The sequence below is a fragment of the Musca domestica genome, unplaced genomic scaffold (genome assembly GCF_030504385.1).
Source record: "Musca domestica strain aabys unplaced genomic scaffold, Musca_domestica.polishedcontigs.V.1.1 8, whole genome shotgun sequence".
Lineage (NCBI taxonomy): Eukaryota > Metazoa > Arthropoda > Insecta > Diptera > Muscidae > Musca > Musca domestica.
Window position 1 is genome coordinate 21,009,713 of NW_026712409.1, and position 15,716 is coordinate 21,025,428.

Sequence of the window (15,716 nt, forward strand, 5' to 3'; positions counted from 1 at the left end):
TGCTTTATATTTCAAGGTTATTTCTTTTTTATTTTCTGGCTAATTTCTTTAAACAAATATTGTCTTTTCTTTGTTGTTGTTGTTATTATTCAACACTCAACAAAACTTTCAAAAATTCCTTCCGCATGCGAAAAAAGAACGAAATAATTTTAAATATAGAAATTTCTTTCCGTCAAATTTTTTGTTTTGTATCGCTTGATTGATTCTGCGCTTATGATTTTCAATATTATTGCTAATACTCATTTTATAGAGAATTTGCGGATTCCCGATTGTTTTTGCTGTTTTTTACATAGAGAGATGTGTATGGATATTTTACAAAGCATAATTTTAACACTTTGGTGTGAAATAATAATCATAGCTCGCATCGTGGTAGTCGAATCAGAAGCAGCAGCTGCCGGAGATGAAGCAAGTAGTAAAACCACGAAGCGCTTACTCATAGCCGACTCGTAGTAGACATACTAATCTTGGCGGAACATAATTAATAACGCCATAAGTCGGTGCCCGGCTCCTGTATTGCGGAAATGGGAATGATGCAAAAAAAATATTTTTTTAAATTATAAAAATGTATTAAATACATTTTCACGTTTTTTTTTCGATTTTATTGAGTGACACATGGTTGGGATTAGTCATACGATATTGAATGATTTTATGAAATTAAAATTTGTAAAAAGAGAATATGAAAAATAATGGGGGAAATTATACTTTCGGAATCAAAGGAATCGACACTGGAAAAATTTATTTTTAGTAAAATCTTCGCTTGGTGGCTGTGGAAAAAAATCCGCTCCGTGAAAAACATTTTTTTTAAATTTTAAGTTCTAATGGATCTATAAATAATACCAAAAAAAATACGCCTCGGTAATTCTTAAAAAAAAAACAAGTAAAAACATTAAGTTCGGCCGTGCAAAACTTTGAATACCCTGCACCATTTGGAACGTATTTAAAAGTTTTCCAAAAAATATATTCTTTACAAGTTCTGTTAAAATCTTAATAATACCGAATATAGCCATTATATTGGGGTCATACGAAGACGTGGACATGCAGAGGCAACTTTTGTTTGTAAGCCATTACAACATTCGAATAAGAAACTTGAAAAAATCCGGTGAAAATGTAGCTAAAATCATAAAAATACCGAATATAGGAAGGTACCGTTTTATCGAAGACCTGGACCTGCTTAGACAATTTTCTTTTACAGACTGCAAATACGAAATTTCAAACGATTTCGGTGAATATTATACCTTAAATCGCCAAAATACGGAATGTAGGGAGGTACTGATTTATGGGCCATATGCGAAGACCTGGACCTGTATAGACAATTTTCTCTCATAGACTATAGTACCAATTACGAATTCTAAATGCGAAATTTTAAACCAGCCATCACAACAGATTTCATGTTTGTAGAAATATTAGAATGGATGAAGTTTAAAAATAATCGAATGTTTTTTAAGCATTTTATTAAGGTTTTGGTTATTCAAAATTTTGACCCCTTTTGTGGGGAAGTACAATGAGTAGTGGACCGGTATAGCTAATCTTTGCACCACATCTTGTATTAATAAAAATATTGGGATGCGCGAAGGTTGAAAAATCGAATGTTTATTTCACATTTTATGAGAGCTATTATTATTCAAAATTTTGACCCTTCGCGGGAGAGGAAGCAGAACGAGTATTGCTCATCTTCGAACTCGATCTAAATTTGATAATACTATTACGATACTTGGACCAAATCGGATATTACCTTCAGGAGTCATGGCCAGACTGATAGCTGGACACCCCTAGATCGACTCCAAAGGTCATTAAATGGATTTGGTCCAAAGAGACCTTTATTTTGATGAGGCACGTTTTTTGGCCGACTCAAATGACATAACCCTCCGGAACGATATGGCTGAAGGTAAACAAGTCCACGGACCCATGGCTCCTAATTTTTTTAATACTCGCTCAGGCGTGTCTGGAAAAATCCATGTTTTAGTAGCTCTTGAACGGATATATTTAAAAATAATTATCGATCTATAACCAGAAGCTTGGATTTGAAGGTTCGTCAAAAAAAAAAAAATCCTTAAAAATCCACGATTGTGGTTCTCAAAAAATATTTCTAAAAATTCACAAATCTGATCCAAAAAATACTCTACAAAATTGAAGTTGGTGGATCTGATTGCTCAAGAAAAATAACTGAAAATCAGCTACCAAAAATCAAGATATGGATTCAAAGGTTTCAAACAATCCAAAATAAAAAAAATATATAGTTTTTTTAATCTACCTAACATCTTCTCCTCAATTCCATAAGTCCATTGAACATTATAGTTTGGGTGTAGAAATGTCAAAACGTAATGAATTCTTCAGCTTGTAACTTATTAAGTTTCCTTCATTGAAAACTAAGAGATCACAATCCATTTAACTCGCACCCCAACCTGCCTCCAAAGCTCAATAAAAGCTAACACTTAACACCTTTCGTTGTGAATCGACAATTAGAAGAAAATGATACAAAATACTTCCTGATTTTGCTTAGGGAGTGAGAAATTGCCAATAAATATTGAATTAGTTTCGTAAATATTTGCAAACATGTGCTGGGCAAACAGGTGCGTGCGTGCGTGCAGCCGTACTCGTTGGACGTTGAAAGTGATTCTAAACTCGAATGCTAAAAAAAACTATATTTACAAAATTAATATTACACTAATCGAATAAGGGTTTCCGGTTAACACTTTACATTGTGAAGATAGAGGGTGGAGAGGGAATGTGGTAACAGAAATATTTGCAAAATCAAGGTAAGGGATGTTACATTTGTGGAAGTGAATGGTGAAGCATGTTACAGTGAAACTATTTTGAGTTTCAACGCATGATTTGAGGTATTTACACCCTAAACTAAAACACGTTTTCGCACATTTGGCCATAAAAATGTTTAGCGAAATGGAAAGAACCAGAAAACAAAAGATATTTTTGTGCCTCGTTTATGGCAAAGGAAATCTTCCAGCATCCCCAAAAAGATATGAACAATGATTGGTATCCTAATCAAGTCTCTAATTAATTATCTTTTTTCGAGAAATTGTTAAAGAATTTACAATAATAACATTTATTGCATATTTTTCGAAAGGAAATTTCCATATTTTTGTGTACAAAGCGAAAGGGTGTTACAATTTCAGAATGATATTTTTAAATATCAAGCGGATACATTTTCTTTTAGAAAACTTATCTTAAGCCATTCTAGAAACTTAAGGCCATTTGTAAGGCCATGGATTGACATACATAACTATCCTCGGTGTAGGAAAATCCTTTTGAGTTACCGGGGGGCTATACGAAGACGTGGACCTGCACAGACAATTTTCTGTCTTAGGCTGCATTATTCATTACGAACTTCAAACACCAAATTTGAAACAATTCCGGTGAATAATGTCACTAAAATCATCAAAATACCGAATAAAGGGAGATACCATTATATAGGGGCTATTCTTAAACGTGGACCTACATGACCCATTTTCAATACCAAAAGTCCTACAGACCAATTAAATAAAATTTTATCAACCTGCTTCAATTCGTTAGGAAGCTCGAGTAATTTCCACAGACGGACATCGCTAAATCGACATAGAATTTTACACTGATCAAGAATATATGTATGTAGTTTGTGGGATCTAAAATGTATAGTTCGAGGTATTACTAACGGATTGACAAATTTAACATACCATGGTAGAAGAATATAGGTAGACGCGTCGACACAGCTGCTGGGACAATGAACTGTCAAACCAATTTTGGAACTAAAAATGTTGAATGAAAAAGTATTTAAATCTGTAAAAATTGTTGAAAAAGGCGAATTATAATAGCCTCCGAATGACGTAGTATAAGAAAACATATAAAAATCTACTTATATTTAAAAAAAACATTTAAATTTTTTTGACATATCAACGCTCCCAAGCGTTGATGCATCTACCTGTATTCTTCTGCCATGTAATATACTCTACATACTATGTATGGTGGAGGGTATAAAAAGTTACAATATGTATATTACAGTTTTCTTTTCATTAAAGTATTTTTGTTTTAGAAGACCAGGCCCGCGATATTATCTAAAGGCTTGGTTTTTACTACAGTTGACGAGAATAGAATCCAATCTCCCTCTTCCATTGTCAATTCTATTCTGGATGGGTGATGAGAAAAGAAAGACAACCTTCTTCTTAGGATGTAGTTTCAATTCTGATTTTATTTCAAAAATACGTTCCTTAAGTACTACTGAAACTAATCTAACTTAACCTAGTCGCAGCCACACAATTATTCATATATATTCTAATATTGATTGGAGTACATTGTAGGGCTTATTCAAGTGGTCTACTGAGCGCATCGATATCTGTGCGTGTGGGTCACAACCTTTATTATCTCACACATTATCGTATGCGTCATCGCACAAGATCACCCAATTGTTCACATGTGATATTTTATGGCAGCTGGGAAATATGTAATTTTAGAATATTTATACTTTATTGCTAGATGTTCCAAGCGCCTCAACAGCACTTAAAAGTATGTACAACGACTTGAATAGAAAAATAAAATAAATTAATGTTTCATTTCACTATTCTTATTTTCGCCATATATCTATTTGATCCGACTTGTTTGCTTGAAAAAAATGTCTTTTCTCGTTGAAGGACTGGGTTCAATTAGGCATCTCCACGCCTTCCTCCTGTAGCATTGCTAACTGAAGGAAAAGTAGTTAAAAAGACTGCCCAAAATCATAAGAAGACTTCACAACACCTTTTTTCGTTGACTGTAATTTCGATTACTCGAACTTTTATTTAACAATTCTATAACTTCACTTAAATTTATTGAAAAAATAATTAATAATAATTAATTAATTATTAAATTTACCAGTTCCATTTTTTTCTTTTTCACTAAACACTATTCACAGCCTTCAAAATTAAATTCTTCACAACAATTCACTAATGAAGAAAAAAGAAGAAGCATAGTGTAAGGCTATCATTGTTTATGCTTCTTCTTATTTGGGAGTAACATTAAACTGATAGACAAAGTGTTGACACTGTCTCACACATTGTTTGTGTACAGTGGTGACTTGGCGGCATTTAACCCCAGCTTTCCTCAGTTTAAGTACTTGTCAATGATTTAGGTTTGATATTCAATTCTACCATTTCTTCACCATCCTCAAATGAGACACCCTACCATTCACCGAACAGGTTCATTGTCTGCAAAAAGAAAACACAACCAGATGGGCCGATCGACCATAAACACTTAAATATTTGCTTAGACAAAACACAATAACACATAATTATGATAATATTAATAATCGAATGAAATGAACTTTAATATATAATAATATATTGTTAATTAAATACTTTCCACTCGAAGTACGGGAGACGACGGGATGGATATAAAAGTGGGATGATATATGGACGTGCTTCACACCATGCCATAAAAAAACTTGATCAATAACCTAATTTAAAATGATATGATGATAAGAGGTAGACTGGTCAAAGAAGAAAAGAGTACAAAATCGTGATTCTTAACGCTATTTGTAATTTTGAAAAATTTCCCCTGCAATTAACCCATTGCGGAGGGAGGTTTTAGTACGGGAAAATAAGTGAAGAAAAGGAAAGCTCAAATAAGCCAGAATTAAAATTGTAATTTTAAATCATTAAGAGTGTCTATATAATGAAGTTAGTGGTAAAGAAAGAAGAATAAAGTTCGAAAATATCTAAATGAATACAATCGGGAAGATAATATAAAAGGACCTTAAAATAAAAGGATATAATAACGTGTTGCCATGTTTGTTCGGAATACCGTAGGATTTTGTTATTGCAAAATTGTCAGGCTTAATCCCATTATTGTTGTTTTTATCGAAACAACGTTTTGTTTATTAGTGGAGAAAGATGGTAATGTTTACCAGGGGGTTAGGCAGGGAATACCTAGGTTTCGGAAAGAGCCTCTATAAATTATTAAGTCATGGAATTTTAACATAAGAATGTTGTAACAGTTTGCCTTCATGTGACATCTTCCCGTAAGTGAATGTTACTTCTGGAGCACATCGTCCACAAGGGGTTAAAAAATCATTAAAATGAATAAAAAATCGTATCGCTGCGAAAATCTGCAAACAGGCGTAACAGCCAGACGTTCAGATATTTTGTTTTTGTCCAATAAAAATAACACTTTACTTTTGTTTGTGATTTGTTTGGGTAAACAATCGCTCCAGACGGATTTAGACAATTTGTTTGTCCATTTTTTTTTGCATGGGAACTGATTCATAGATTGAACCTTGGCCCAAAATAATTGGGATGCCTGCATCGTTTTTTGTTTACAAACATAAATATATGAAAAAAATCAGGCCAATAACCTAGATTTTTTTGAATAAACAACAACATTTTTGAAGAAATTGAGTTGCAATTTTGGAACACGAAAATTCTGCAAAAGAGCGAATGGAGAAAGAGGTTTAGGCTGAATTTTTCGGAGAATTTGCAATTATCTTCTAACAATCAATTGTAACCATTCTTTCTGTGACTATCAGCTGTTTTTGATTTATTTACTTTTTTAATTTACTTTTTCAAATCCAGTAAGCAAAGGCTATAGTCGTGCGGGGCGGACCATGTGATACCTTACAACACTACAATATGTTAGAAGCCCCTTTGTGTCCAAATCCATTTTGGGAGATTTCGCTTTGGAAATTATGTCATGGAGCACTGCCCAGATATTACCCTTAGTATTTTGGCTAGGGACATTTGCCCAATATTTACATTCTTCCCTGTGCTTAAATATCATCTGAGGCGTGTCGGTTGGCTTCAATTGTGTGATCAGGAATTTTTTTCTGCTTTTGGTTCATTTGAACCCCAAAATAGTTTGCGATCATCTTCAAAATCAAGACGCCCCTCTGTATCTTCAAATTTAGACTCATCTATATGATTTGCTTATCAGCATAAAAAAGCCAGAAGTTCGCCTATTGTGTATTGCCCGCAAGTAATGTTGGTATTTTTTCACACGAAAGTAGTTGTCCACTCTACCCGCTGTTCTAAACTCTAACTTCATGTGAGATTTTGTGTCCTTTGGTTTCTATTTGTGACTTTTATAACGGCTGCAAAATCAGGAACATTTTTAGTTGCTGGTCCATTTCAACCCCTAAATATATTGCGGACATCTTTGAAAACAATAGGCCTAGCCCTTCTGAGCCTAACCCTACCTTTGTGAAAAATTTTGTGTAGATCGGACGATAATTGCAATCTATATATGATAATCCCAACCTGTGTTGTAAAGTGAAAAAATATTATAAAATATACACTTCAATATTATAAGTCAAATTGAAAAAAATCGCATGCGATAAAAAATATGAAAAAATAAAAAAATGTCACAAAATACAAAGAAACCTATATGAACATCATTATTGGCATCTTTTTATGCGATTTTTTTAGATTATATACTTTTATGCCAAAAGGGCAATCTAAATTTACAAAATTTGTCAAAATCGGTCCAGCCATTCTAGAGATATAAGCATTCTAGCTAACAGCCCCTTCCTTTGCATATATACATTGTATATATTTCGCTATGTATATCCGATATTTTTACTATCGGCATCTACGTAATGGTCAGAATTGACCTGTTCGTCTATTTGTGATTTCGCCGGAATTAAAAATATTCGCGGTTTAATGGAAAATTTGTTTTTTATTTATCACAAATGTTATGGTCTATTTCACCCACTAACTATTACCCGATGGCCACCAAAATTGGAAGACTTCTGCCCAGACCTAAGTTCTAGACCAATGCTAAATTCCGATTCGATTGGTCTATAATTGCGACCTGTAGAGCAACTGCAAAATCAGAAAATTTTTCAGTTTTTGGTCCATTGGTCCATATTATGGGATCATCTCCAAAAGAAATAAGGTTCTATTCTGACCTTAATCCCACATACATTCTAAATTTCGTAAAAATCGGGCCATAATTGCGACCTGTAGAGTGATTACAAATTAACATGGACAGACGGACAGACGGACGGACATACATAGCTAGATCGACTCAGCTCGGCGAGATAGGAAGATCTATATATACTTTCCTATGTGGGAAACCAATATTTCGAGGTTACATAATTTTTGGCCCAATCAAACTTATGATACCCCCAACACATAGTGTTGTAGGGTATAAAAAGCACGTGGACCCGCACAGAAAATTTTTTTCATAGGCTGTAGTATCCATTACGAACTTCAAAAATTGAAACAATTCCCTTAAATAATGTCGCTAAAATCATCAAAATACCGAATACGAAGACCTGCACAGACGATGTTCTGTCTTAGGCTTCAGTATCCAATACGAACTTTAAATACCAAATTTGAAACAATTTCGGTGAATAATGTCGCTAAAATCATCAAAATACCGAATATCGGACAATTTTCTGTCTTAGGCTCTAGTATCCCTTTCGAACTTCAAATACTAAATTCGAAAAAATTCCGGTGAATAATGTCGCTAAAATAATCGAATACAGGAATGTACCGTAATATAGGAACTATACGAAGACGTGGTCCTAAATAGACAACTCTCTTCCAGGAAGTAAATAACTTCTTTGGTGGATTTTCAGACAATTCCATTGAAAAATTTGGCAATAATCATCAAAATATCGAATATCGATTATATGAGGGCTATATTGTATTGGGACCGATATAGTCTATCTTCGAACGTGACCTGCACTTGACACTTGCACTTAACTCCATACTATGTATGGTGGAGGGTGTAAAAATAATTATTTCCTATATTAATTATATATGCCCATTTTTCTATTAATACCCTCTCTAAAACGCTTGGCCAATAGTAGGATTAAATACGGTTTCTGAACTCTACAGCCATTTGATGCTGTAGCCACTACTTCACAAAGTTACGTGCTTGGACATATTTGAAAATAAAATAGTCGGCAATACGTAGGCAAAATAGTCGGCAATATGTAGGCAATACGAAGATGAAACATGTACAGAAAATTTGATGACTAAACCCTCCCTCTATTGGGGTTGAAGAACATAACTGCTCACAAATAAGGACTCTCAATCACTTGAATTCATAGCTCATAAATAATACATGTATTTATACTTTATTTATTTGCATAAAAATTAGTTCTTAGAGGAAAAGGAACATTTTATTATTAAACAAATCCTAAATTGATTTTCTGTTATGAAATAAAGTGTTAATGCCCACCAATTTTTCCATCCACTTCCAGATGTTCTTAACTTAGATTCGTTAAAAACATCAACCAGCCAAAAAAAAAAAAAAAAAAAAATTGCGTAGCTAGCAACCTGGACAACACGAACTACAACCGTGCCAGATGCATGTTTCAAGTCTATAAACAAAATTGGCAAATCGAAAATAAATAAATATTGTATTTTTATAAATTTATTAAGTAAATAAACAAATCAATAATAAATGTTTTTGTTTTCTGTTTTCTTTTTTCTTTCGCTTAAAATAAACTGACAACCTAGCGAGCGAGACGTCGTTTTCGCACCACGTCACACTTGATTGATCATCTATTGAGGGACGGACAGACCAAGTTCCATTTTTATTAAATAAAAATAAAAGTCGCATTACAAAAATCGATAGATCCATTTCTTAAAATAAATATTATTAAAAGAAATTAGTGTGATGTTTATTGTTAATTTGAGTTCAAATTTGGTGTGTAAATATTTTTGTTGCACTTATTTTGTTCGAGAGGTAATTATCATGAAATCTAGGAAAAGGACATGCTAGACAACAATTTTCACATATGAGGTCAAAATGTGTTTTTTTTTACTGTTTACGAATTTCATATTAAAAGTATTTATAAGTCGATGGGGCAAATTGATATTATTATATATATTATTAGTAAAAAAAGTATTAGTTCGTAATAGTATTCAAAAACAACAAACCACACAATTGTTATTAAGCTTATCACTAAATCTGGGCAACGGATTTTCGCATGGCAAAAGAATACAGGTAGATGCATCAACGCTTGGGAGCATTGATATGTCAAAAACATTTCAAATATAAGTAGATTTTTATATGTTTTCTCATAATACGCCATTCAGAGGCTATTATAATTTGCGTTTTCAAAAATTTTTACAAATTTAAATAATTTTTCATTCAACATTTTCAATTTCAAAATTGGTTTGACAGTTCATTGTCCCAGCAGCTGTGTCGACGCGTCTACCTATATTCTTCTACCATGGATTTTCGCATATAAGGACAAAATGTTATTTTATTGTATACAATATGCGAGGTATTTATAAGTCGAACAATAAGAAAATTCAATTTTGTATTTGTAAAATTTGAGAATTAAAAAACCATTATTTTTATATACAAAAACAAGTTATCACACAGTTGTTAACAGCGTAAATATGTAATAAAAAGTTGTTGTAAAATATATGTAATTAATTAACAAGTCTCAAAATAGCTTTCACGACCGATGTGTCCTCGCTAATTATTCTAATTAAAAAATATATATTTTTGGGTTTCATTTGTTTAATGCCAATAAATCGGTGAGTTGACATTTTTTGACGATACGTTTTTTTCACGAAATAGCTGAGAAGCAGGTTTCCGAAACAAGAAAACCACCCGTGACGTTGGTGAAGATACGCACAATTATATTGACGTAATTAAATAAATTCCACCAAAAAAAAAAATAAGATTCGTTCTACAAGTTAATGTTGGTACTCAAAATCCACAATTTGTTCATTATTTCTTATTTATTATTATTATTTCTTTTGAAGTTCGAAATAGATACTACAGCCTAAGACAGAAGATTGTCTGTGCGGTTTCACGTCTTCGTATAGCCCCCATATAACGGTACCTCCCGATATTCGGTATTTTGATGATTTTATTCACCGGAATTGTTTCAAATTTGTTATTTAAAATTCAAAATGGATACTACAGCCTAAGACAGAGAATTGTCTGTGCAGGTTTACGTCTACATATAGCTCCCATATAACGGTACCACCCGATATTCGGTATTTTGATGATTTTAGCGACATTATTCACCGGAATTGTTTCAAATTTTTGTTTGGTATATGAATTCGTAATAGATACTACAGTCTATGGAAAAAAAAATTGTCTGTGCACGTCCACGACTTCGTATAGCCCCCATATACCGGAGCAGTTTCAAATTACGTATTTAGAGTTCGTAATGAAAACTCCAGTGTGTGACAGAAAATTGTCTGTGCAGGTCCAGGTCTTCGTATGGGCCCTATATATCCGTACCTCCCTATATTCGATATTTTGACGATTTTAGGTACAATACTCACCGAAATTGTTTTGGAAGCTACAGCCTAAGACAGAAAATTATCTATGCAGGTCCAGGTCTTCGTATAGCTCCGATATAACTGTACCTCCCTATATAGATTTTTTGATTATTTTAGCTACATTATTCACCGATTTTTTTTTTTTTTTTTTTTTTTTTTTTGAATATTGTGCTTATGACAAAAGTTACCTATGCAGGTCCACGTCGTCGCATAGACCCTAAAATAACGGCTACATTCGGTATTTTTAAGATTTTAACGGACTTTTTTGAAAATTGCCAAATTCATTCCAAATAGTGGAGGGTTTTCAAAGTTCGGTCCGTTTGTACTTGTTTCATACTACATTCTTTTTCGAAAAGGATATTAGAAAAAGGTTTAGGTTTTGCACTAAAAATCTTTCGTATTGAAGCTTACCGAAGAGCATATTAGCTAAACCCTTGCACAATGTTCTACATCCAATTTTTCGGGCCAAAACTATTTCAACGTCTTTTCAATAATAAAAATCTATCTAAATCTTAGAAACCAACAGTGGCCTCCATATTAAATTTAAGAACTTCGGCTCCATTTTAAGACCCAATTCCTTATTTATTACCATACTTTTCGTACAGTTATACTGCCCAAAACCACCTTTTTAACCAAATTTCAGAAATTCACCTCAATTTCAACGGCACATTTTGAGGAATTTTGTTTTTTCGTAGTTTCATAGTACGTATTTCCAAAATCACCTCCTTCTCTCAACTACAGACACAGTGACGTTAATATCACATTTCAGGATTCCAGGTCTATACTTTCATCCAATACCAAATTTAATAGTAATTAGTACATATAAAGTACATATTTTCAAAACCCCTCATTATCGAAGATTTATTGTACGCATCTTTCAAACAATCTCTTTATTTAGTATTAGTACCATTTAGTACTATTCCAATAATTATAGAACACATTTCCAAAACCTCCTCCATAGGTTAATTTCAGATACCAACAGAGATCTCAATATCAAATTTCAAAATGTTATCTCTTACCTATCACCCAATACCCAATTGAGTACCATTTAATACTTTTCGAATATTTATGGTAAGCATTTGCAATACCACATTATCAAATTTCAGGATTTAAGCTCTATTCCCTCACCCAATATCAAATTAAGTACTTTTTACTTGTCGTATAATTATAGTACACATTTCTAAAACCACCTTTATATCTCAATTCTAGATTCCAACAAAGACCTTAATATCAAATTTCAGATTTTTATCTCCATCTCTTCCCCTAATACCAAATAAAGCACCATTCAGTACAGTCCTTCAACTATGGTACATTTTTCCGAAACCACTTCCATATGTCCGACTACAAATGATTAGCGACTCTAATACCAAATTTCAGATTTCAAGCACTTTCTGTTCCCCCAAAACAAAATTGTACCAAATATAGTAAAATTTAGTACTTTTCATACATGTGTAGTATATATTTCGAAAACCACCTCATTATCACAAACTTACCAACACAGGATCCTCAACACAAAATTTTAATATTCCAGTACCATTTAGTACAGCTCGCACTCTTAGTACGCATTTCCAAAACCACCTTCAAATATCCAAATTATTTTTCAACCTTTATTCATTCCGAATTTCAAGTATTTAAGCTCTATCCTTTCACATAATACCAACTGGTACTATTTCAGAAATTTAGTACCATTTTACAATATTTTGTAATCCTAAAGTTCGAATTTCCAAAAGCGCCTTGGTATATCTATCCTGCACTCCATCAGTAACTCACATTCCAAATTTAAGAATTCTACTTTCATCTGTACAATGCAAAATATTCAATTTTTAGTACGTTTTGCACTCTTATAGCACGAATTTCCAAAAACCCAGACTTATCAACTTCTACGTACCTAGACTGGCCCTCGAGCAAAATTTCAAGATTATAGCTTCAGCCGTTTCATCTGGGTGATGTTTCTATGTCAGTCATTTAGTTATATCACTACTCGTTTATAAAGATTAAATTATTAATTAAATAATTAAATTTTAATAAATTTATTGGAATTTAAAAAGAGAACATGAAATTTGTAGACGCATAGGTAGACGCATTAACCCTTGGGAACATTGACATGTCAAACATTTTAATATGTTTCTTTTTTAAACAAATAAGTAGATTTTTATAGGTTTTCTTATACGACGCCAATGGGATGTTGTTAAGATATGCATTTTTCTACAATTTAAACGAATTTGAATAATTTTTCATTCGAAAATGTCAGTTCCAAAATTGGTTTGACAGTTCATTGTCCCAACAGCTGTGTAGCTGCGACTACCTGTTTTCTTTTTCCATGGCTTAAATTATTTTTTTTCTCCAAAATTAGGTTTAAGCATTCGTTTTCAAGTAAAATATTTACAAATTTGAATACCAACTTCCAAAAATGCTATAGAATTCACTCCTTTACAGCTCTGTCTAATGCTCAAATGCTCCAATGTTGGAGACTCTTTTTCCCCCCACAGAATATCTTTAAGAGAATTCAAGAGAAATGACATTAAAAATCAAATCAATTGTTATTGTTGTTGCTACTCTCCCAGATTAGATAACACACCTTCATTCTACCAAATAATTGCATTAATTGAAAGGGTTCACGTGATTGGAGCGTAAAGAGTAAGCTGAGTGAGAGAACCGCACGCTGAGGAGTAGACAGCAAAACATTAGAAACCATGCATTTCTCCCCAAACAGCAAACGATCCACAATCCCCTCTGCACGAAACTAGTTACGCCGGTGTTGTGGTGGTGGAGCGAGCTGCCGCCGTCTGAAACAATTAATTAAATTATTTTAGTCTGAATGTTGATATTTTAAGAGCAGCAGTATTACTCTTCCTTATCTCGTAGAATCAAAGTGATCGTGTCTATTTGTTTTTGTATAAAAAAATTAATAATAAAAAAAAAACAAATTCGAAAAAGTGCAATAAAAAGTAAATCACAAAATGAAAATTCGCAAAAATTTCTTACCAAAACGTATTGTCGATTGGCTGTGCTTCCTTTTGATTGGCGTATTCTTGCCAATCGTTTTCATATTCGAAATCATTGTCGTATTGCCGGCTTTTCATGAGCCTGGTGGATTTTGGCATACCTTTACTTTCATTATGGCCTGCTTCTTGATCTTCAACATTACGGGAAACTTCATGGCCTGCCTGATGATCGATACCAGTGTGGATTGTAAGTAGTAGATCTGTGTCAGAAAGAGAGAGAGTTACAGAGAGAGGAAGAGTGTAAAAAGTTACTAACAAAACAGCTGTTTGCAAAGCATAACTAATAACAAAAACAAATAACTAACAAGTAAAAAACGAAGGGTAGTTCGGCCAGGTCGAAAATGTTATACCCTTTGCCATAAAAAATAGGCTAGTGACCAAATTGTAAAATTTAAAAAGGTAAGTTATGGAGAATACCTTTGTTTTTGACGGATTTAAAATATAAAACCAAAATAAAAGCTAAAACAGGTGGTGCAATTATTTTGGGGCTATATATGTCATATAAGTTTGCGCTGACCATGTATATATGTGGTTGTTTTGGGTTCTCCAAAATATATTTCAAGGGGATGGACCATAAAAGCTCTTTTAGTGGTATCCTATGTATAAAATAGGTCCTTAGACGACACCAAAATGTTCTTCCATTCACAAAAAAATTCCACAGTCTTTCTACATCTACAACAGTCTTCAAAACACAACACCCTTTCCAATAAGTTCTAATAATCCATTTTTTTCTTTTTCTAGTTGAAAATCTTCGACCTCCTCCGGATGCTGAGAAGCTCGATTGGTGGTATTGCAAGAAATGTGAACGTATGGCTCCGCCACGCAGCTGGCATTGCAAAGTGTGTAAATGTTGTATTCTGAAGCGTGATCATCATTGCCTTTTCGTGGGCTATTGCATTGGACATCGGAATCATCGTTATTTCATGATGTTTGTAGTGTTCCTCTTCATTGGAGCCACCTATGCCTTTGTCTACAATTCACTATATCTCTGGGTGGTCAAGGCCCGCATCTATCGCAATTTTTTATCTTTCCTCAAAATGACCTGTCCCATGCTAATGGTGGTCAGTGGTCCGCTGTGGCTAAATATGTTCCTGATATTCTATAACTTAAACATTTTGGCATTTGTGTACAGTGTAGTTTTGCTGTGGTATCATGGTTCCGGCCTCTTTGAGGGAGGTGTGTGCTATGAGAAAAGTAAACGTTTCCCCTATGGCAAACCAAATTGGCGGGATAATCTCCGTACTGTTTTCGGCAAACGAATGCATTTGGTGTGGTTATCGCCTTTGCTGAAAAGTGAATTACCCGAAAATGGCATCGATTGGAATGTGGCGGATGGAGGTGCTAAAAAGACTGATGATAAATTAAGTAAACAAAATAAATGAAAAGGAATTGAAAATAAAAACTGTTTATTTATTTTTACAAAGAAAACACTTGGGGTGTATATTTACCTTTTTTGTACAGACAGCAGGAGCGTATCAATACTGGGTGAGAA

The 15,716-nt window shown here is 33.4% G+C and overlaps 1 protein-coding gene across 1 annotated transcript; it reads left to right on the plus strand.

Moving 5' to 3' along the window:
• Nucleotides 1-13,837: 13,837 nt before the first annotated feature.
• LOC101899956 (probable palmitoyltransferase ZDHHC24) lies at nucleotides 13,838-15,654 on the plus strand. Its single transcript, XM_005177707.4, has 2 exons — nucleotides 13,838-14,411; nucleotides 14,966-15,654. The coding sequence occupies exons 1-2, from the start codon at nucleotides 14,180-14,182 to the stop codon at nucleotides 15,604-15,606; spliced, it is 873 nt and encodes a 290-aa protein (XP_005177764.1). The 5' UTR covers nucleotides 13,838-14,179; the 3' UTR covers nucleotides 15,607-15,654.
• The last annotated feature ends 62 nt before the right edge of the window (nucleotides 15,655-15,716 follow it).

Excerpts from the sequence above, each read along its gene's own strand:
- LOC101899956 (XM_005177707.4), top strand. The coding sequence starts at position 14,180 with ATGAAAATTCGCAAAAATTTCTTACCAAAACGTATTGTCGATTGGCTG. Across the intron at positions 14,412-14,965 it reads GATCGATACCAGTGTGGATT|TTGAAAATCTTCGACCTCCT; the intron begins GTAAGTAGTAGA and ends TTCTTTTTCTAG.